The sequence below is a fragment of the Neurospora crassa genome, linkage group III, assembly GCF_000182925.2.
Source record: "Neurospora crassa OR74A linkage group III, whole genome shotgun sequence".
NCBI lineage: Eukaryota > Fungi > Ascomycota > Sordariomycetes > Sordariales > Sordariaceae > Neurospora > Neurospora crassa.
The window spans coordinates 3,357,831-3,377,320 of record NC_026503.1 but is presented as its reverse complement, the minus strand read 5'-3'; the positions used below and the strand labels follow the sequence as shown (position 1 = coordinate 3,377,320).

General features: G+C 52.8%; 8 protein-coding genes across 8 annotated transcripts; 4 read left to right on the top strand and 4 right to left on the bottom strand.

Annotated features, from left to right (window-relative positions):
- Positions 1-142: 142 nt before the first annotated feature.
- Positions 143-1,789, bottom strand: NCU00305 (short chain dehydrogenase). Its single transcript, XM_952683.2, has 2 exons — positions 1,318-1,789; positions 143-1,222 (listed from the first exon to the last, which is right to left on the bottom strand). The coding sequence occupies exons 1-2, from the start codon at positions 1,442-1,444 to the stop codon at positions 276-278; spliced, it is 1,074 nt and encodes a 357-aa protein (XP_957776.1). The 5' UTR covers positions 1,445-1,789; the 3' UTR covers positions 143-275.
- Positions 1,790-2,443: 654 nt separating this feature from the next.
- NCU00304 (hypothetical protein) lies at positions 2,444-4,394 on the top strand. The gene is made up of 2 exons (XM_952682.3): positions 2,444-3,427; positions 3,575-4,394. The coding sequence occupies exons 1-2, from the start codon at positions 2,510-2,512 to the stop codon at positions 3,815-3,817; spliced, it is 1,161 nt and encodes a 386-aa protein (XP_957775.1). The 5' UTR covers positions 2,444-2,509; the 3' UTR covers positions 3,818-4,394.
- An 18-nt stretch (positions 4,395-4,412) lies between these two features.
- On the top strand, positions 4,413-5,834 carry NCU00303 (smr domain-containing protein). The gene is made up of 3 exons (XM_952681.2): positions 4,413-4,661; positions 4,727-4,827; positions 4,989-5,834. The coding sequence occupies exons 1-3, from the start codon at positions 4,628-4,630 to the stop codon at positions 5,619-5,621; spliced, it is 768 nt and encodes a 255-aa protein (XP_957774.1). The 5' UTR covers positions 4,413-4,627; the 3' UTR covers positions 5,622-5,834.
- Positions 5,835-6,026: 192 nt separating this feature from the next.
- NCU16676 (hypothetical protein) lies at positions 6,027-9,361 on the bottom strand. The gene is made up of 2 exons (XM_011395748.1): positions 7,565-9,361; positions 6,027-7,500 (listed from the first exon to the last, which is right to left on the bottom strand). The coding sequence occupies exons 1-2, from the start codon at positions 8,994-8,996 to the stop codon at positions 7,094-7,096; spliced, it is 1,839 nt and encodes a 612-aa protein (XP_011394050.1). The 5' UTR covers positions 8,997-9,361; the 3' UTR covers positions 6,027-7,093.
- A 692-nt stretch (positions 9,362-10,053) lies between these two features.
- NCU00302 (3-ketodihydrosphingosine reductase tsc-10) lies at positions 10,054-11,481 on the bottom strand. The gene is made up of 2 exons (XM_952680.3): positions 11,181-11,481; positions 10,054-11,110 (listed from the first exon to the last, which is right to left on the bottom strand). Exons 1-2 carry the CDS (start codon positions 11,334-11,336, stop codon positions 10,178-10,180), a joined length of 1,089 nt encoding a protein of 362 aa, XP_957773.3. The 5' UTR covers positions 11,337-11,481; the 3' UTR covers positions 10,054-10,177.
- A 384-nt stretch (positions 11,482-11,865) lies between these two features.
- NCU00301 (Sas10/Utp3 family protein) lies at positions 11,866-14,160 on the top strand. The gene is made up of 2 exons (XM_952679.2): positions 11,866-13,409; positions 13,468-14,160. Exons 1-2 carry the CDS (start codon positions 12,015-12,017, stop codon positions 13,954-13,956), a joined length of 1,884 nt encoding a protein of 627 aa, XP_957772.1. The 5' UTR covers positions 11,866-12,014; the 3' UTR covers positions 13,957-14,160.
- An 834-nt stretch (positions 14,161-14,994) lies between these two features.
- gpr-5 (G-protein-coupled receptor-5) lies at positions 14,995-17,556 on the top strand. Its single transcript, XM_952678.2, has 2 exons — positions 14,995-15,504; positions 15,567-17,556. Exons 1-2 carry the CDS (start codon positions 15,446-15,448, stop codon positions 17,122-17,124), a joined length of 1,617 nt encoding a protein of 538 aa, XP_957771.1. The 5' UTR covers positions 14,995-15,445; the 3' UTR covers positions 17,125-17,556.
- Positions 17,232-18,531, bottom strand: NCU00299 (peroxisomal D3,D2-enoyl-CoA isomerase). The gene is made up of 2 exons (XM_952677.3): positions 18,147-18,531; positions 17,232-17,991 (listed from the first exon to the last, which is right to left on the bottom strand). The coding sequence occupies exons 1-2, from the start codon at positions 18,335-18,337 to the stop codon at positions 17,343-17,345; spliced, it is 840 nt and encodes a 279-aa protein (XP_957770.1). The 5' UTR covers positions 18,338-18,531; the 3' UTR covers positions 17,232-17,342.
- Positions 18,532-19,490: the final 959 nt, after the last annotated feature.

Genomic DNA, 19,490 nt, shown 5'->3' with positions numbered 1-19,490 from the left:
TATATATTGCCACGTTATTTACCGGTCGTCACCACTCCGACTACTGGTCTGGGGGTCACTGACTTTTTTGTCTGAGAGAGCTGACGGGATGCCGAGTTCTTGCCCAGTGTCTACCTATGGTCATGGATATTTCGTGTTAGAATGGGGTTGGAGGTCATGAAATCTTCTTTATATCATCAGTACCCAAAAAAGTCGTTACAAGTACACCAAATTCACACAAAGTTCAAACAACCATCACAGGTAACCACTTGGCTCTCATCCAGCAACCCGCAGACCTAAAGCTTCGAACCCTTCTTCTTCTTCTTCCTCTCCTTCGCACTATCATACCTAGCCCCCTCATCATCTTGTTCCTCCACCGTCAAATCCGGCAACACTCTCGGCATGATCCGTCTCGGCCTACTACCCTGCACAACACTATACTTTTCAAAATCCTTCACCCCACACTGCTTTCTGAGGAAATCCTCATCCAGCAATAACTCCCCATTCACCTTTTCCGCGGGACTCTCCAAGACCCCCAAAATCGCATCCGAAAAGATCGTCGCATGTCTCAAATTCCCCCGCAACTCCTCCGGGTGGTGCTGATTATCTTCCTGCTGTTTGGCCGTAGTAGCAGCGCTCTCAATCGCCACAGCCGGCCAGATCCCACTCACCGCCATGCCTTTTCTTCTCGTCACGACACCATCGCCTTCCCCCGTCGCCGTCTTGGGAAGGACCACGCTCTCGCGCTCAAAATCCATGGCCAACCCCTTGACGAGCACGGACATGGCGACTTTGCCCATGGCGTAGGCCGTTTTGCCCCGGAAAAACCGAGAATAGATGGGCGGACAGACCACCACGATTCGCCCGCCATAGGTGGACTCGTGCAGATACGGCAAGGCGAACTGGATAGCTGCGTAGAGCCCGTCGGCGTTGACGCGCTGCATGAGCTGGTACCGCTTGAGCGGAGTCGAGGAGACGGAGGACCACCAGATGGCGCCCGAGTTGTAGATGAGGACGTCGAGGTGGCCGTAGGCTTTGATGGTGGAGGCGACGAGGGCCTTGAGGGATAAGCCGGTGGGGTCGCTGGTGTCGCAGGGGATGGCGAGGGCAGTGCCCGAGTGGAGAGTGGTGATCTCGTGGGCGACGGTGGTGATGGTGGAGAGGGCGGAGTTGGGGTCCGGCGGGAAAGGGGAGAGGGACGCGAGGGTGGAGGGATCGGTGGTGGATTTTGCGGAGACGACGACTGTATACCAGGCAGGGGGTTGGGACGTTTATAAGCGAGGTGTTGCTGTGTGATGTGATGTGGTACATAATGGGGAGGGAGTGAATAATCCTTACCCGCGTATCCTTTCTTGGCCAGGTCAATGGCTACTTGACGTCCTATTCCGCGAGAAGCACCGATCACGAGAGCCACTGGCTTGTCAATGGGGGAGGTCGCTACTGGTTTGTCTATTGAGGGGGCCATGGTGTTGAAACGTGCAATGGTATTTGGCTGAATGCAAATCTCCCGATATACACGAGCTGAGGTAACAAAGAGGACACAAAATGAGCAGAGGGAAGTTGATAGATACGCAAGCTATGACTGTTGCTCTTTGGGAAAGCATCGATTATATCATTCATGTCTTGACTGAAGCCAGATAGATTCGTAAAGTCCGCATCAGTGAGGTCATTCTCGGTATTTCGCCCGCGGGACGTTGTGATTACTGATCAGCGTTGAGCTAGAGATGCCGTGTGGGAGCGTGGGACGTCAGAGTTGGAGATCAATGCCGCGGTCCGAACGGTGCGGGGGCCCCACATCTACGGAACATGGAACCGCAGCCGATGCTGCCATAGAGCCGGTTGGTGTAGCCGGGGATTAACGGGCCATGGAGCGGGGACCATTAGTTTCTATTTCAGTGTCATTTCCAGTCTTCTTCGTCATTTATTCTCCATCGGAACAAGTTTCAAGTTCCCTCGTCATGGAATTTCTTTCGGCCGGAGACGGCATGTAATAGCCCCAAACGCTGGACGAGGAAAACTGAGACCGACAGTGACGGGCAAGATATGATGATGCTTATAGCCAAAAAGCAGTTCATATTTCTCGAGAATACAAAAAGGTTGAGGAGTGTACCCAACAAGACAAATGGAAGAAGTCGTACGACTGCTTTGCTGGTACGCTTGGGGTTACGTTCGCTACACACTGTGCATCCATCTGTGTCTGGATATAACTGGAGGTTAATATCACACACTGTGAACGCTGCAGGCCAAAGTCGCAATAGTTTTGGACGCCATAGGATACTATCACCGTGTGACAACCATTTCGGTGGACTAACCTTCGCAAGGTTTTCGAACGGCTTACCTTCCTGCCTGAGTTTAGGTTCTCAAAACCCCTCGCGTGGCCCTGCAGCCAAAGGCTGGGATTTCTTGGGTTCAAAAGGAGAGTAGGCGCCGGCGACTCGGTACCTTCCGTTTCCCACAATCTCAATCGACTCTTGATTCCTCTGACTACTCAACATCTCTCTCTATCTTGCCTGCGAGCCAATTTCCAGTCATGAGTACCCCAGCGAAGAGAAAGGCAGTGTCGCCAGCTCCTGGATCTTCACCTCCGTCGAGGCCGGTGCCTGCTGGCCCGGCATCTCCCGGCGCCGGATCGCCGGAGGCTGCTGGCGTATCATCGCCGGCCGCACCAGCCAACACAGACGAAGCACTCACTGGTGCGCATTGGCTTCAACAGGGAATGCCAGAAGAGGATGCCCGAGACGTGGACTCTAGCCTGGAAAGCGATGTCGAAAGCTCAACTGCTTCTATCTCCTCGACCATTTTCAACTACCGTATGATCAATGGTCGTACCTATCATAGTGACGCCGTAACGGATATAGAATATTGGGCGCCCAACGACGAGAAGCATCTCGACAGCTTGGAGATTTACTATCATGGTGTCGAGTTGCTCAACGATCATCAGCTGCACATGTCGCCGCTCAAAGACAATATCGAACGTGTTATTGACATCGGTACAGGCGCGGGCTTCTGGGCGATTGATTTCGCTGACAAGTATCCCAACTGTGAGGTGATTGGCACCGATATCTCGCCCGTGCAACCCAGCTGGGTGCCGCCCAATCTAAACTTCGAGATTAGTGATGCCTCGAAAGAGTGGACTTACAAGCCGAACTATTTCGATCTTGTTCATGTTCGATTTTTTGTGGGCGCAATCGAGGATTGGAAGGCGTTCTATAGAGAGGCATTCAAAGTCTGCAAGCCGGGTGGCTGGATTGAACACTACGACCATTCGCCCGTTGTAACTTCTGACGACGGAAGCGTGGTCCCGGGGTCTGCTATGGATACGTATGGCAAGGTGCTCGCGGAGGCTGCTCGGAGAATCGGAAGATCAGCTACCCTTGCCGACGACGATACCATGGAGGAAGGATTGAAGGCGGCTGGGTTTGTTAACATCCAGACGAAAAGGATGAAAGTAAGTCGAACATCCTATCCACACAAGTGATTGGCAGACAGGACCAAACACTCTTCTTTCGCGCAAAGGCAGCAATTATGCTGGATCTTTCTTGTCAATCACAATATCTGTTTAAGCAGTCGGGATTCAGCTGACCTGTGGACACAGATGCCGTTATCTCCCTGGTCGGATGACAAGAAGTTAAAGGAGGTCGGGCTGTGCGCTTATTCCACACTCTCGGCAGATGTCGAAGGCGTCGTCCAGTACCTGTTCGGTAACGTCATGGGCTGGACGCCAGAGGAGATCAGCGTGTTTGCTGCTCATATGCGCCGCGAGCTGAAGGACAAGAACATCCATGGATACTACCATTGGAAGTATGTATGGGCGCAGAAACCAGAGGACGCTCAGTAATTCCAGGTGTTCGACCCAGGAGTGTCATGGGAGCCGAGTATACGGGGGTTGGCAGTTGTGCATACTTTGGGATGAAGATCGTGTTGATGTCGACTTGCAACGACTTTGAGCAAAGACGAAGACGATGGAAAGCCCCGCGTGGGAAGGGATAGCGAGAGGGGCCCTGATAGTCGATAAGAAAGGAAAAGTGATGTCGCCAGGAGAAAACGTGATCTTATAGCTCGGGCTGTCACACAGGATAGCATTTGCTGTCCAACATGTGTTTGTTGAAAGTTTCCAAGCTTGGCTTTGGGGAGGAAGAGGGGGGACCTAGCTCCCACTGCCGCGGTCACTTTATTGACGACCTGTGATTGGTCAACTGTGTTCGTGCCTAGAACGGTACGTCGGTACCTCCCAGCCACCACCAACGGCGACCCTTCACGCTTCAGCTGGTCCGGGAGCATGGTCCCCCAACCCCCTGAACACATACATCCGCGCGCATAACCAGTCACGGTATGATGGCCCCTGTACCCTACCAACTAAGTCTGTACACTTCGAACTAGTGATTCTTGCTTTATGTTGTAGTTTTTTCATCCGGCTTGAATCGTTTTTTTTTGTTGGTTTTTGCTACTTGAGATACCCTTTTCGTTCCGTCGAGCGCATTGTGAGGAGCCTACCTACATAGGTAGTATCTGCTTGGGGACCACGGATCGATCGTTCGTTATACAGAAACCGTCTGAGTATTGCTTCCAGACGGTGCTTGTGGTCTACATCTACCTGTCAAGTTAAGCAAAGTCAAATTTGACTCTGAGCAAGACGGCCTTAACCAAGATGGCGATTCCTATGGAAAGGTTAGGCGATAGAGGTATGTGCCACATTCATTGTGATTGAGTGGAAGGGAAGAACATGAGCTCACCGAGATTTTCACAGCCTTCAACCATAGGACGAGTGTGGAAATTGAGAGTGAATATGACCGCTTGCGCGCAGAGGCCCGGGCGGAGGGTGATAAGATGAAGAGGTACTTCGACGAGGTATGTTTCGTCGAACCTTTCATCCGTTTTCTTTCATCTCATCCCATCCCATCTCACCTACTGGTTCATCCGATCTCACACATTACCAAGACCACACCTCACCCCCACCTACTTGTACAGTAGAGTACCTAGGTAACTAACACCTCCCCTCCTCCCTCCAGGCCCACCAAGCGTACGAACGCGGCGACGGCGCCGAAGCCAAAAACCTGTCCAACCTCGGCAAAAAGCACAAAGCCAAGCGGGACGCAATCAACAAACAAGCAGCCGAGTTCATCTTCCGGGAGAACAACCACCCGGAGCGCGTGGCCGCCGACACCATCGACCTGCACGGTCTCTATGTCGAAGAAGCCGAAGACATTTTGGAGGCACGCATCCGCGACGCCCAAGCCCGCGGGCAAACGCACCTGCACGTCATCGTCGGCAAAGGTAACCACTCGGCGGGCGGCGTACGCAAAATCGCCCCGCGTGTGGAGCAGGTGTGTCGCGAGATGGGACTCAACTTTGCCGCGGAGGAGAATGAGGGGCGGATTTACGTTGATTTGACGGGCGGTAGGGTCGATGGTCTGCCGGGCTTGCCGCAGCAGCCACCGGGGTATCAGCCTGGAGGGGGGTATCAGTCAGAGGGAAGGCCGAACCAGCACCACGGAGGAGGTGGGGGAGGGTATCCGGGACAGCAGCAGCAACAACACGGACAGCAAAATCACCAGCAAGGGCAGCAACAGAACCAGCAGGAGGACGATATTTGGGCGGATTTGTTGGGGGCTTGTTTCAAAAAGTGCTGTGTTGTTATGTGAGGGGGGCTATGGCGGACGGTGGATGGTATTGGAGGTTACGAGTTATACGGTTTTGGGTTTTATGCTGGGTAACGACGACATCGGCCATTTTGGATTTGATGGTAATGATTTTGAGATGAGCGAGCGATTCCAAAAAAACGATTCTGCGCAGTTGAATTGGCTAGATCTAGATATCTGTTTTGAGAGGGTTTTCAAGAGATACCATGTTTGCGAGCGAATGCTTTTCGAACAGAGGATGAGATGATTTTGATTTGTAGAGACGATAAAGCATCTACAGATAGGATCCAACATGTCGTCTCAGCATTTCCTATGAACATACCGTGGCGACCTATGGTTAAGCTGGATTGCCATCTTGGGTTCGTGTGTAAAGGGCACCGCAAGTGAACATAGACTTTGACACAATCATGGCCCGGACAAATGTACAAATTGAGGAGCCGGAAGCTAAACGGCCTTGATTGACCTAACAGTCTGTAATCTATGCAGTTGTGTAAACAATCCACGCAGTCAAGAATCTTTTCCAGTCACTCGTCGATGTGCCGTTTCCCTCCTCTTCTTGCTCACTCCACACCTCAAATGCCTATTGCTTGTCTTTCCCATTTCCCTACTCTTCTGCTTTCTTTGCTTATCATTGGCCTACCCTCTATTCATAATTTCCATCCCCAATCGGAAACATGACGAGGAATAACGTGTTTTTGAAATAACTGCCGGGAAATCAACCAGAACCCGACTAGAGCACGCCACAAATGACGCTTGCCAGAAAGAAAATCGCATAACCCAAAAGAAATACTATCAAGAGCTCGTCATCTGTGCATTAAACAACACGGCCAAGAAATAAGAGATTAAGCTATGATAAAGAGGGCCATGGGAGAGAAAAGAAAGCAAAAAGGCAAAGACCAAGATTAGGCTGGAGGCATTGTCAAATTGCTTCCTGCCTTGAAGAGGAGGGTTTGGGGCGGGACTTGGGTATCGCTGGTAGATTTGCATCCGTGCCACTATCGACATACGAGTCTGAAGAAAAAATATCAAAGTATCTGTCCCGGCTAAGATTTGTCTTTTCCCCCATTCCATCCAATCAGCCTAATGATAAATTCTCTAGGAAGCCCCCAAACGAAGAAACGAAAAGGTGTTGGTAGTGGTTCTATGTGGATAAGGCTCTTCATGACCCTTGATCCTTCGAAAGGAATCAAATTTCTGCTGTGATATGTCGAAAGGTTAAATATGGGGTGATGATACCTTCACATGCGAATCGGGTAGCAACAGTATATCCACGCAACTGCGTGGTTGTGCGGACAGTCATGACCCATGCTGGGTCCTGGATTGATGGTCGAGTTGCAGGACGGGAAGACTTTTGCGTCGTGAAAAGAGCCGCACGATCAGGATGAAGCCGACGGGGCCATATGTATGCCCATAAAGTCCTCTAAGTCTGGAACGAGTGAGAAGTTCTCCATTTGTAAATCAGGAGCGTTTTCTTCCTATGCACCCGCATCTTCACCCAAGCCCTGCTGGCCAGGTCCTCCGGCGTTCCCTGACTGCTCCTGGGAGCTAATAAGCTCCTCATAATCGACCATCTTCAACGCCAGTTTTTTGGCAGCGCATTCCATGAGAATCAGTTGCCGGGTAGCCTTGTCAGCGCTCCGTACCTCGGACAGGGCCCGATTCAACATGTGCTGAAGCATTGGGTTGCTCATCGAGGGAGCTGCTGGAGCGATAGCACTCACGGGAGCAGGAGCAGCAAGGGCAGCATGAGTACCAAGCGGGTGAGGAGTGCCAAACCTAAAGGCATTGGGGTCAGCTGAAATATTAATTCCACCGTTCGCCCCGTTCGGCAGGATCGCCGCATTGTGCTGCTGCTGTTGAGAATTTTGGGGGTTGCGCGTTTCTGAGACCGTGATGTTAGCATTGTAGCTCATCGTCGCATTTGCAAGCATCTGAGGAAAGCTTACCGTGAAAACTGCATCTGGCACCACTGGCATTAAACCAGCAATTGGCACAGCTGCCGCACATCTGGCCGTCCACCACAATACAGCTGGTCCATGGACCGTGGCCCTTGTGGCAATTCTTACAAGGGACGCGAGCCGGCTCACCAGCAATGTGAGCGAACAGAGCTTCAACATTGCTTCTACGTGCCAAGTTCAGCACTTGCTCAGGGCGCCTCTGCTGGGCAAGACGATGACCCGGCTCACGAGCCAATCTCTTGGCAAGAGCACTCTCGACGTTTAGCTGGCCATAACCGGATTCATGAGCCATATCCTCCGTGCTCTTGGATAGCTGAGGGTCCATTGGGTGCTGATGAGGGGACGGCTGCATCTGCTGGGGCTGGCCCATGGGGGCAACAGGGGGTTGGTGCTGATGTTGATGAGGATGGGCCTGGGGCTGTCCAAGGCCCTGAAGCATATCGGCCTGCTGCTGTTGCTGTTGATGCTGCTGTTGCTGTTGATGCTGCTGCTGCTGTTGTTGCTGATGGTGTTGATGTTGCTGCTGCTGGTGCTGGTGTTGTTGATGTTGAGAGTGGTCCTGGGGAGAGGGTTGAGGCACACCACCAGGGGCACCTGGGTTACCTAGCATGCCGGCACCACTAAGGTCAACATGGCCGCCGAGTCCCGAGTTCGCAGCGGCAGAGGCATCTTGGTCCTCCATCTCGGCGTCAACATCCGGCTCGCCAGTGCCATCATTCAGGGAGCCGGGTTGACCAAGACCCGTCTCCATGACGGCAGCAGCAGCTGCGGCCGCATACTCTTCAGTGCCCATCCTGGCCGTAGGGTCGTCGTAGGCGGACGGGTCTGGTTTAAGGGAATCCTGGTCAATATCAGGCTCCTGATGTTGCTCCTGTTGATGCTGAAGATGATCCTGGGTTTGATCTGGCTGATGCTGTTGCAGGTGATGGCTGTGGAGGTCGTGCTCCTGAGCCTGCTGATGCTGGAGCTGAAGCTGGGCCTGAAGTTGGGGATGGATCTGGTTAACGTGGTTAGGGTCCTGGTCGGGGCTCAAGTTGGTAGCCAGATTTTGTTGTTGTTGTTGGTGCTGTTGGTGTTGTTGTTGTTGTTGCTGTTGTTGCAGCTGCTGTTGCTGTTGGAACTGCTGGAGCTGAGCTTCGTGAGCAGCCAGCTGCTGGACAAGTTGGCTGTTTCGAACCAGCGAGTGAGGACTGGCGCCAGTGCGAGAACGTGCCGGGGTGGTCGGCTTGGTCACTTTGGTTGGGCCGGGGCCCGGAGTCAGTCGCGAGGCTGGGACTTGGCCTTGGCCGGGGGCAGAGCCGGCCTGAAGTCCCACGGAGCCGACCTGGACCTGGCCGACAGCTCCGGGAACCTGACCGACAGCACCGCGCTGGACACCGGATCCGGGGCCAGCGACAGGGCGGATTGGCGATGGTTTCATACTCGTCCGCTGGGGACCGGGTTGCTGGTACCAGTTGGCAGCAATGACAGGCGGTTACCAGGTGTCGCGAGCTGGTCGTCGCTGTATGGGCTGGTAATGGCGCTTGGTAGGGTGAGTTGGTGTTGAGCAGCTGTCATCAGCTGGTGTTCCAAAGGTCGGGCGACAAGTTTGGGGAGGAGAGGATAGAAGTGTGCGGGTGTCCAAGGAACGGCTGGATCGGCGGGACACCGCTCGACGGACGCGACATTTTAGCTGGCGGACAGTCACCGGCAGGCAACCAGCAGCCAAGAGGTGGCGGCAACTGCGAGCCAGTGTCCATCACTCGACTTTGTGCAACTGTGCACAGACGCCCACCTGCTATGTCAGGGCGCACAAGCCACAAAACACTGACAACGAAGAAAATGGTCCAATCCTGAAATGTTATCCGTGCCTTCTGCCCCTCCCGCCGCGATCCTCGTAGATGGTCAACGGAAGTGCCATCAAAAAAAGTGGAGTAAATCGCCCGGTGTAGGAAATATCAATGTTTCCCCCAAAGTCTAGAAATGGAGCGTATTAGAGAGTCCAGATGGGGTGGGAATGATGACTATAGTATTGATATGATGCATGTCTGTTCACGGTGCTGGCCCGATAATCGTAGAAACGGGACGTGGGGAATGGATGGAGTTCCGAGCTAATGTAGTTCACCGACTGATACCTATCCACATGTATACTGGCGAAGGTCAAAAGCTCTGAACCGAAGCTCACACATTCCATCGATACAATCCGTAAGTCTAGTATACAGTAAGAGCAGGTTCTGCCAGAAGATTCATACAGTCTGCAACAGGGGCATACCATGGGTTTAGCAGGTAGTCATCTTTCTGTCTCCGCACTCACCAAGTGGTGCTCCAAACATCTTGACGTCGGAATATACACTTATTGCTGGACAACACAAGCAGGGTATAAAGTCGTTGTCACCCAACTAAGCATGGATTGCTCATTCTTGGTGTCAAAACGCATCCGGATCGCGGTGAAGACGTAGTGCTTTGACTTCAAGGTGAGTGTCTCACAAAGGAGACGGGGGACTTGTCCAGGTTGTCTTGAGGCTGATATCGGTCTATTACAACAACAAAGTTATTACAGTATTTTTATGTTCATAGATATCATATACACATCCATACAAAAGAACAGATCCAACCATCGCATCACTTCTTCTTGGGATGCGTAAAAGGATGCCCCTTTTCCCTCGCCCACTTCACAATCGTTGAGTTCATCCCCCTCAACACGAAGAAGTAGATGATCGGTATGAGCCACCCCATCAACGTGTCCAGCACCCAGTTGTTCCTCGGCGACCCGCCCATGATCCCGCACTGCATCAGCCTTCCCAGGAATGACACATCGACAAAATACTTGCCAGCCTCCAGCCCGGCAATCGCCCTCCTTGCTACCGTATCCGGGCTTTCCGCTGGCTCGTCCTTTTCCAGCTCCACCGTGATGTCCGGCTTCGTCTGATTTTCCCTCTCGTAGCCCGGTGATACAATCGTGCCGGGATACACAATGTGCACCTTGACCGGGTTATCTGGGTAGTAATTGACCTCCATCGCCAGGGTATCCGCCAGTCCTCTCAGCGCCCATTTGGTTGGGGTGTACGGGCCATAGCCCAAAATCGCAAAAAGCGCCAACATTGACGCGGTAAATACCAAGTGCTTCGGCTCTCCGTTGGGTCCCGTGCTGTTTTCGGGTGCCAGCCACTCCCTCAAAATCGCCCGCGACATCTCCGCCGACCCAAAGTAGTTGACGTCCATGTTGCGGCGTGCGGCCGCCATGCTGCCATCGTCGGTCCACAGCAGAGGCGTCGACATGCCGGCCACGCACCAGACGATGTCCGGGGAGCGCCCGCCATTCCAGGCGATAGCTTCGGCGAGGACCGCGGCGGCGTAGTCGTGCTCGGAAACGTCGGCTGAGATGTAAGTGAAGCGTTGTGTGGACGGGTTCTTGGCGGCGGCGCGGACGTCGACGAGGGCTTCTTCAAGGCGCCCGACGTTGCGCGAGACGAGGATGACATTGGCGCCCTTTTGCGAAAGTTGGATGGCCGCTGAGCGGCCCATGCCTTCGGAGGCGCCGGTTAGGAGGACGGTCTGGTAACAGGGGTTGAGTTAGTGTTGTTTGGAGGTCGGGTCAGGTCGGGTGAGGCTTCGGGGCGCATACCCGGCCCTCGACTGGCATGTGGTTTTTGGAGCTGAAGAGACCCATTGTAGCAAATATGCCAATGGCCGCGACGACGGCTGCAACTGGGAGAGACCAGGAGGTGCTGAGGGTTTTCAATTGTTCCATCAGCGACTCTGAGAAGAGATAATGGTTCATCCTTCCTTGGATCGTGAAAGAAGATCGGGCTCGAGGAAAGTGGAATTGTTGACGCGGCGGCGCCTAAGCTATTCTGTATACGTCTAGAGTACGAACGAGTACCTCTACGGCGTAAATTTAGTGGATGCTGTCAGCAGTTCCCGTCGTACTGGAGCTTACACCCCTGTCTGTAAGTGACTTGTTGATGGGTGATGATTCGACCGATTTCTTCGCACTCCGTAGGAAAATGAGGTTTCTGGAACCATTTGCTGGAGTTTGCGTTTTCGAGTCTTCAGAAGCGGTTTTCTCTACTGTCATAACTGAACCCATTGAGGTCATGTCAACGTAAATCTGGCAGGCCTGGGGGGCATCTTGGAGCTTCCCGTCGACCCTGAGGACGGGATGGAAGCTTTGACCATTTCAGATGTAACTGTGGAGCATCTTCAATTGTGGGGTTAGGCAGCCTGCATGAGAGTGGAGCTGGGCGGTCGAGGTTCCGCTGAGAATGGATCGCAAATTGACAAGAGCAAAAAAATTCTGCCGCTTCAACATTTGTTGCCCGCCTAGCGAACGAACCCACCAGCCCATTCAACGAGCATCTCCAAGTGCCTTTTGGCAGCGTCTTCACGTCAACGTTTCTCAGTCGCGCCAAACTCCATCCAACACGCCTGAATAGATAACCGCGACACAAACGCAAAAATGGCGAAGAAGAGAAAAGCCCCGAGACCGACCGGTCCCGCCGAGCCTCGCGAGGTCGATGCCAAGGACGCCCGCCTTACCGTTAAGACTTACAAAGATGTCGCCAACTCCGAAGACGAATACTGGGAGAACCAGGATCGCATCGACTTTGACGACAGCGATGATGGCAGACAATCCAAGCGCAGGCGCCAAGACAAGGAGGAGGAGTTCCTAGAGGCTTCTGACGAGGAGGTTTTCGAGGAGGACGAATCCGATGAGGAGAGCGAACACGAAGACGCCGCGCCCGCGAAGGGCAAGAAGGTCAAGACAACAGTACTTTCCGACGAAGAGATGGGTGGTGAAGAGGAGGAAGAAGGTGACGAAGGATGGTGGGGTTCCTCCAGAAAGGACTACTACAATGCCGACCAGATCGAGACCGAGGCCGATGCCTTGGAGGAAGAGGCTGAGGCAAAGAGGCTCCAGGCCAAGAAGTTGGCCAAAATGTCCGAGGCCGATTTCGCGTTTGACGAGAGCGAATGGCTAGGAACCAAGGAGGAGGCCGAGGGAGAGGAGGATGTCATTACCGAGAAACTCAACGAGATCGAAGTCACAGAGGACATGGGGCCGGAAGAAAGATACAAGCTTCTACAGAGCCGATATCCCGAGTTTGACTACCTGGCGCAGGAGTTTAGGGAGCTGCAGCCGATTCTCACAACTCTTCAAAAAGAGGCCGAGGGCAAGCCTGCCAAGTCTCTGGAGATGGTCAAGTTCTGGACTCTTGGGTGTTACATCGCTTCACTCGCCAGTTATTTCGCTATCCTGACTTCGCCAGCAAGAGACAGCCAAGGTGTGTCCAAGACGATCAGCCCTACGGAACTCAGGGACCACGAGGTTATGGGCACGTTAATGAGCTGTCGCGAGGCCTGGCTTAAGGTCAAGGAACTCAAGCCGCTCAAGAGCGTCTCCTCGACCAGCGGCATGCTTTCGCCACCCGAAGATGAGGGCGAGTATGATGACCTGTCTGACGACGATATGGAGGACTTCAAGAAGATGCTCAAGAAGAGCAAGCGCGAATCCAAGGCTGAGCTCAAGGCCAAGGCGAAGAAGGAGGCCGAGAAGGCCAAGAAGGCCAGGGCTGTCGAGCAGTCTCTTGCCGATCTCTCCAGTTTGCTTGAAACCACCAAGACGGCAACCAAGGCCAGCAAGAAGTCTGTCAAGGTCGACAAGCGCGATGACGATGAGCGCTCCGACTTTGGTGACGAGGAGATCCTTGAAGCTCACGTGGCCAAGGAGAAGGCTGCTCGCAAGAAGAGTCTCAAATTCTACACCTCCCAGATTGTGTCCAAGTCCGCCAAGCGTGCGGATGCGGGTCGCAACGCCGGTGGTGATGACGATCTTCCCTACCGTGAGAGATTTGTAAGTCGGCCATTGCCTAAAAAACATGCCGTGTTGTCATATACTGACTTTTGCGCAGAGAGACAGGCAAGCACGGCTCAACGCCGAGGCCGAGAAGCGCGGCAAGAAAGACAGCAAGCACGGCGCCGTGCTGGGCGAGGGCGACAGCGACGACGAGGACAAGGCCGTTGCCAAGCAGGTGCGCGGAGAGGAGGACGAGTACTACGACATGGTGGCGCACAACGCGGCCAAGAAGAAGGAGGACAAGGCGGCCAAGTACGAGGCTTTGGCGGCTGCCAAGGGCGCCCGGGTCGTGGAGGAGACGACGATCGGCCCCGACGGCAAGCGCCAAATCAACTACCAGATCCAGAAGAACAAGGGCCTCACGCCGCATCGCAAGAAGGAGAACCGCAACCCGCGTGTCAAGAAGAGGATGAAGTACGCGGAGAAGCAGAAGAAGCTCAAGAGCGTCAAGGCCGTGTACAAGGGCGGCGAGGGCAAGGGCGGGTACCAGGGAGAACTGTCGGGTATCAAGACCGGCTTGGTCAAGAGTATCAAGCTTTCTTGATAGGGCTCTGGTTGTCGTGGTTGTTGGACTGGTTTGTAGTACTCTGGGTATATCATGCATGTATAGATTTTTGGGTTGTTGATAATCATGGCCTCAACGGAAATGGAAAAAAGCAGGCTTGCACACACAATGGCATTGTATTTCTTGAACACACTTGATACCTCTTCAAGATCTACAATATCTACAATGTCCAGTATTCTCAACACCGGAGGTCGCCGGTACTCGCACCCTGTTCAATCGTGTTAGTACAGGTTCATGGTAAACCCCGGGTCTGAGAATAGGGCTATATAAGAATCCCTCTCATTTTTTTTCTTTTTCTTTTCCATCCCAATTTTTAGTTCCTCTTCGTTTCTGTGCCCTTCCCTGGCATTTCTTGTGTGCCAGATTCCGAAAGAGCGAAGGCGATGTTGACTTGGAAAGGATACAAGGCCTGCGAGGGAGCCAATAGGAGCTCTGAGACGAATCAATGCAAATGCCCAAATCTCAACTTTGGATAAATGTAACACCACCACATGATAAATTATTAGATTGGGCAGTTTCTGAACAAACACAACATCCTAAACCGAACACTTCAATTTCGTTATCTTCAGTACAGGTATCTTCAACACGGATCGTTCAAGAAGTAGAGGTAATTTTTGGGATGAAACACTGGAATGTTAGAGCAATGATTAGGACATGCCACATTATTTTTTTCCAGTCCACCATGACTTCTTAAACCCACCAGGCAAAAGGAAGAGTTCCAAACCAACAGTCTGTTTTCGGTCTATCCAGAAACCCAGGTTTCCCTCGAAGGGTTCTCATGCTGTTGTTGGATGTTGTTGTACTAGGGTTTCACCTAGCGGTTGACGTACCCCACAAGATCCACCTACAGCCCGGGACGCTTGAGCCGCCTGAGACGTGCATGCTTTTAAGGGCTCTTTTGCCGCCGCCGAGGATGCATTACACGTATCTTGCAGCCAGGCGGGTCAACCTTGGGTCTTGGGGGAACCGGTTTGCGGATGAAGAGGCAAAGGATTTAAAACTAGTCATGCGACCATCAGACTTTTCACCATGTATGACTCGAATCGGATTGTAATCAGGTCGACTCTTTCCTTTGTTCAGCCTTTTTTGTTGACTTTGCATTTTGCATCGTTATCTTGAGCCTCACTTCAGTGTGTACTCTGTAACTCTTTGACCGACCGCTCATGAATCCTCAGGGCGGCTCTCAATTGAAGTGACGTATCTCCTGTCTACCAAACCCACAAAACAAGGACACAACAACAAAGAGCGAGGTGAACTGGGCATCCAAGTTCCAACGAATCTTGGGGGCAAACAACTCAATCGATAAGGCGGGAGAGTAAAGCGCATCAACAAAAACGCTTTCATTCAACCATCGCATCCTTCCTCACGCTTAAACCCACAAGTATTCTCAACCTGTACCTATCAAGAGACGGTTGCACAAAACAGTGAGACAGCATTACACGCGGTCCTACGGACAACAGCAGCCACCATGGCGCCCCCGACCGAACTCCTCAACCTCGACGTCGAGGCCATATCGGGGATCCTCGGGTAGGTCTCATTCCACTCCCAATTAACTTCACCTTCTCCATCTTACTAAACCCTCTCAACAGCTCCGTATCAATAGCATGCTGGGTCGTCGTCTTCTCCCCGCAAATCATCGAAAACTTCCGCCGCTCATCCGCCGACGGGCTCTCCATCCAATTCATCATCATCTGGCTAACGGGCGATGTCTTCAACATCTTGGGGGCCGTATTGCAAGGGGTCCTGCCGACCATGCTCATCTTGGCCATTTATTACACCATTGCCGACGTGGTGCTTTTGGCGCAATGTTTCTATTACCGGGGATTTACCTGGCGGGATGAAGTGGTCCCCACCATTGCCATTGACTCCGACGACAGTGAAGCTGCTTCAGAGCGTGATATGGGGAGTAGACGCGGAAAGAACAAGGGTAAGGGGAGGGTTGATGGTAGTCGGGGGACGTCGAGCGATGAAGGAAGAAGAAGGGTAGGAGAAGATTTGGAATCGGGACCGGATGAACGTACCGCTTTGCTGGGAGGAGCAAGAGAAAGAGGAAATGCAGCAGGCGTGTCATCCTCATCCGCGAGCACTATCACCAGCACTACCTTGACTCCCCACCACCACAACAACGGACATACCGGTCACGGCCACCACCTCAGAGTCAGCGGCGGCGGCGGCGGCGGCGATCTCTACCCCTACGACGGTACCGGCGAAGGCCGCAGGTCCAGCTGGTCGCATCTCTCGCCCGCGGTCCCCCTTGTTGACGACGCCGACCTTGAAGCCGAAATACTGCAGCAACCGCGCGGGCGCAACGGCAACAACCGTGCACGACCTGCTGCTGCCGGTCCCACAAAGCTGCAATCCTTCCTGTTCAACCTCATGGCCATCCTCATGGTTTGCGCAGCCGGCGTCATGGGTTGGTTTCTGTCTCGGGAGTATTACCCACAACAACCATCATATGAACTTCCTCCTCCATCTTCCGATCCCCAGGACGGCGGCCTCCCCAAAACAGGAGTCGAGTTCTCCTTTTGGGGTCAAATCTACGGCTACCTCTCCGCCATCCTCTACCTCGGGTCTCGACTTCCCCAGCTACTTCTCAACTTCCGGCGCAAGTCCACCGAGGGTGTCTCCATGCTCTTCTTCTTGTTTGCCTGCCTGGGCAACTTGACCTATGTCTTGTCCATCTTGGCCTACGACGGATCGTCGGAATGCGCTGCCGGCCCGGGCGATTGCGAGGATGGAGAGCCAGGACAGATTTACTGGCGCTATGTGCTGATCAACATGAGTTGGTTGGCGGGCAGCGCGGGAACATTGTTGTTGGATGCGGCGATTTTTATACAATTCTTTCTGTATAGTAACGAGGAGGTTTGGAGTGATGATGAGGATGATAGTGAGTGGGATAGTGAAAGTGGGAGTGGGAGTGATGGGTGTAGTGTGATTAGTGAGAGGAGTGGAACGGTCAGTGAGGATGGGCAGGCAGGGGTTGAGCAGGGCCAAGAAAGTGATGGGAGGGGGTGGGATAGTGATGATGAGAGAAGCAAATTGGATGAGGCTGAGATGAGAGGTAGGAGGAGGAGGGCGGAGAGGGATGCCGGGGTGAGGGGAGGTGCGTCTGTGGGTGCGGGTGGAAGTGAGAGTGGGAAGCTATGAGCGAGGTAAGTGCTTCACATGTATGGGTTTCAAAAAATGGTTGACGGATGTATGGCGAAAGGCAAAACGGGAAATGGGCGGGCATATATGGGCGTTTAGGATGACGTTCTGGATCATACAACTTGGATCAAGGCTCTTACATTGTTGCAAAATGAGATATACAACCAATTCCCTCATCATCCTCTTTTCCACTCACGAGCCTACACAATCCCCCCCTTTTAAAGCTTATGCCTCTTCTTCCCGCTCGCAATTTTCTCAAACTCCCCCTGCGGCACTCCACTAACAAACCTGTCCAACCCCGCCATCACCTCCGCCACATTCTGCGCATCATACACATCCCTCTCGGGCCTTCTAATCAGGCTCTTGATCCCTAACAAACTATCTCCGACCAAATGATCGCCCAACCTTTCCTCAATTTCCTTTAACACCAACCCCTTAAACTTTTCCGTCTCTCCCTTTCCGACCTCCTCAAAGCACTTGGTCACAAACCCGGTCTGCACCAGCTCCTCCTTTGTAATTTTCTTACTCATAATCAGCGCCTCGTTAGCCTTGGGTAGACCCAATCGCTGGACAAGACCGCGGGAGGCGCCTCCTTCGGTTACTAGACCGAGCGAGGAGAAGGGGGTGAGCAGGAAAGTGGAGGGGACGCAGTAGATGAAGTCGGCGAAGGAAACCAAAGCGGCGGAGAGGCCGATGACGGGCCCATTGAGACCGACGATCAGAATCTTGGGGTGCGTATAAAAGGCCTGGGTGATGTTGAGGTTGTTGGCGACGAAGTTGCGGAGCCAGTGGTTGTGGATGGCGTCTTGAGAGGAGAGGCCTTCGGAGGGGGCGACGTTCGATCTGGAGATGGAGACGTCGGCACCACTATGTATGGGGACATGCATATTAGTTGGTTGTTAGATTATGAAAAGTGACAAAATGGATGATACTTGGGGGGGACTTGATGCTGTGTTACATAGTGCCGGTTGTGGCGGTCAGGGGAAAGAGGTTAATGGGAAGTAAACTAAAGCTTGGCTTACGCAGAAAAGTAACGGCCGGTGCCAATGATCAGGGTAATGTAGACCTCGTCGTGGGTCGCGACCTCGCGTAGCCGTTGAGCCAGATCGTAGTATTGCATCTGGGTGAGGGCATTGAGTTTCTTTTCGTTGTTGATGGTGATGATGGCCAGTCGGCCCTTGTACTCGACATTGATGACTGACGGTTCCGCCATGGCTCCGTATTGGTGGGACTACCTATTCTGAATTTTCTGGACTGAAGCTGTGTTGAAAGCAAAAGAGAGGAAGAAGTGAGAGAGATCTTGATATGCAAGATTCCAAAAGATGGAATTCCTTCCCCGGATGCCGAGAATGAGACGAACCCCTGTTTACGCGGGGCCAGCGGGCTTGGAAACTGTCAAGATATTCCCCACAATGCGGGGGTGGAGACGGTCATGCCTCGGCTATCCACTTTTGCCCTATGAAAGGTTGTTACCTATGATATTGACATGGTCTTTTTCCTTTGGCAAGTCAACAGCCACATGCTGGGGGGGGTTGAGGACGTGTTTGGAAGATGGTGGTCAGAATGAGGTTACCTAGAGGTAGGTTTTGAGGTTGAAGGATTGCACTGTCCTTCTAGAACAAGTGATTCCCCGCCTCGAGTTTTCGTTATCGGGATATTTACCTAGCAGAAAACTGTCTTCTCAGACCAATCAATCCATTAGAATCACCACATTGATTTACATTCCTCCCAGTATTCAAAGTCATTGCAATGCCTAAGTTTCATACCTCGGATTACGCTTTTATACGATTAGTGATCAGGTGGGTCAACCCATGCGCACTACAGCAGTCCTTATCTTGACCTACCTGGTCACCCATTCTACCCATCTATCTGAACCGTCAGGGATCAGGGACGGTAATAACCGTCAGAGTACTGAAATAATGCTGAACCTGATGATGGCGGCGGAAACTGCTGACCGTTTGTAACCTTTGTAATTTACGGCGTAATGAAAAGAAATAATCGGGTAGTTGATGAAAACAATGGATCTCCATCTCACAATGGACGGAGCTCCAACTCGATGTACACTTATGTACGGGTCTCTTCCGCGACCTATAGAAGCGTCTCCACGGCTGTCTATCTCTCCTCGTATCCTCCTTATCCTCAGCAAGGGCGGGCAGCCATCAAGGGCCTGATCGTTCCATATTCGAAAGAAAGAAAATTGTCCTTAGTAACCTGTTCCCTGTCATCCAAGGCGGCGGGAATCCTTCCCACAAAAGAAATAGCTTCCAAGTTGACCGCAGCGCAGAGTGGCACTGAACTGTCAACGAAGGGCGCACGCTTGTCATTCTGCTGTGGGCCTGTGGAGCCTATGGAGAACAGCAAGTGTT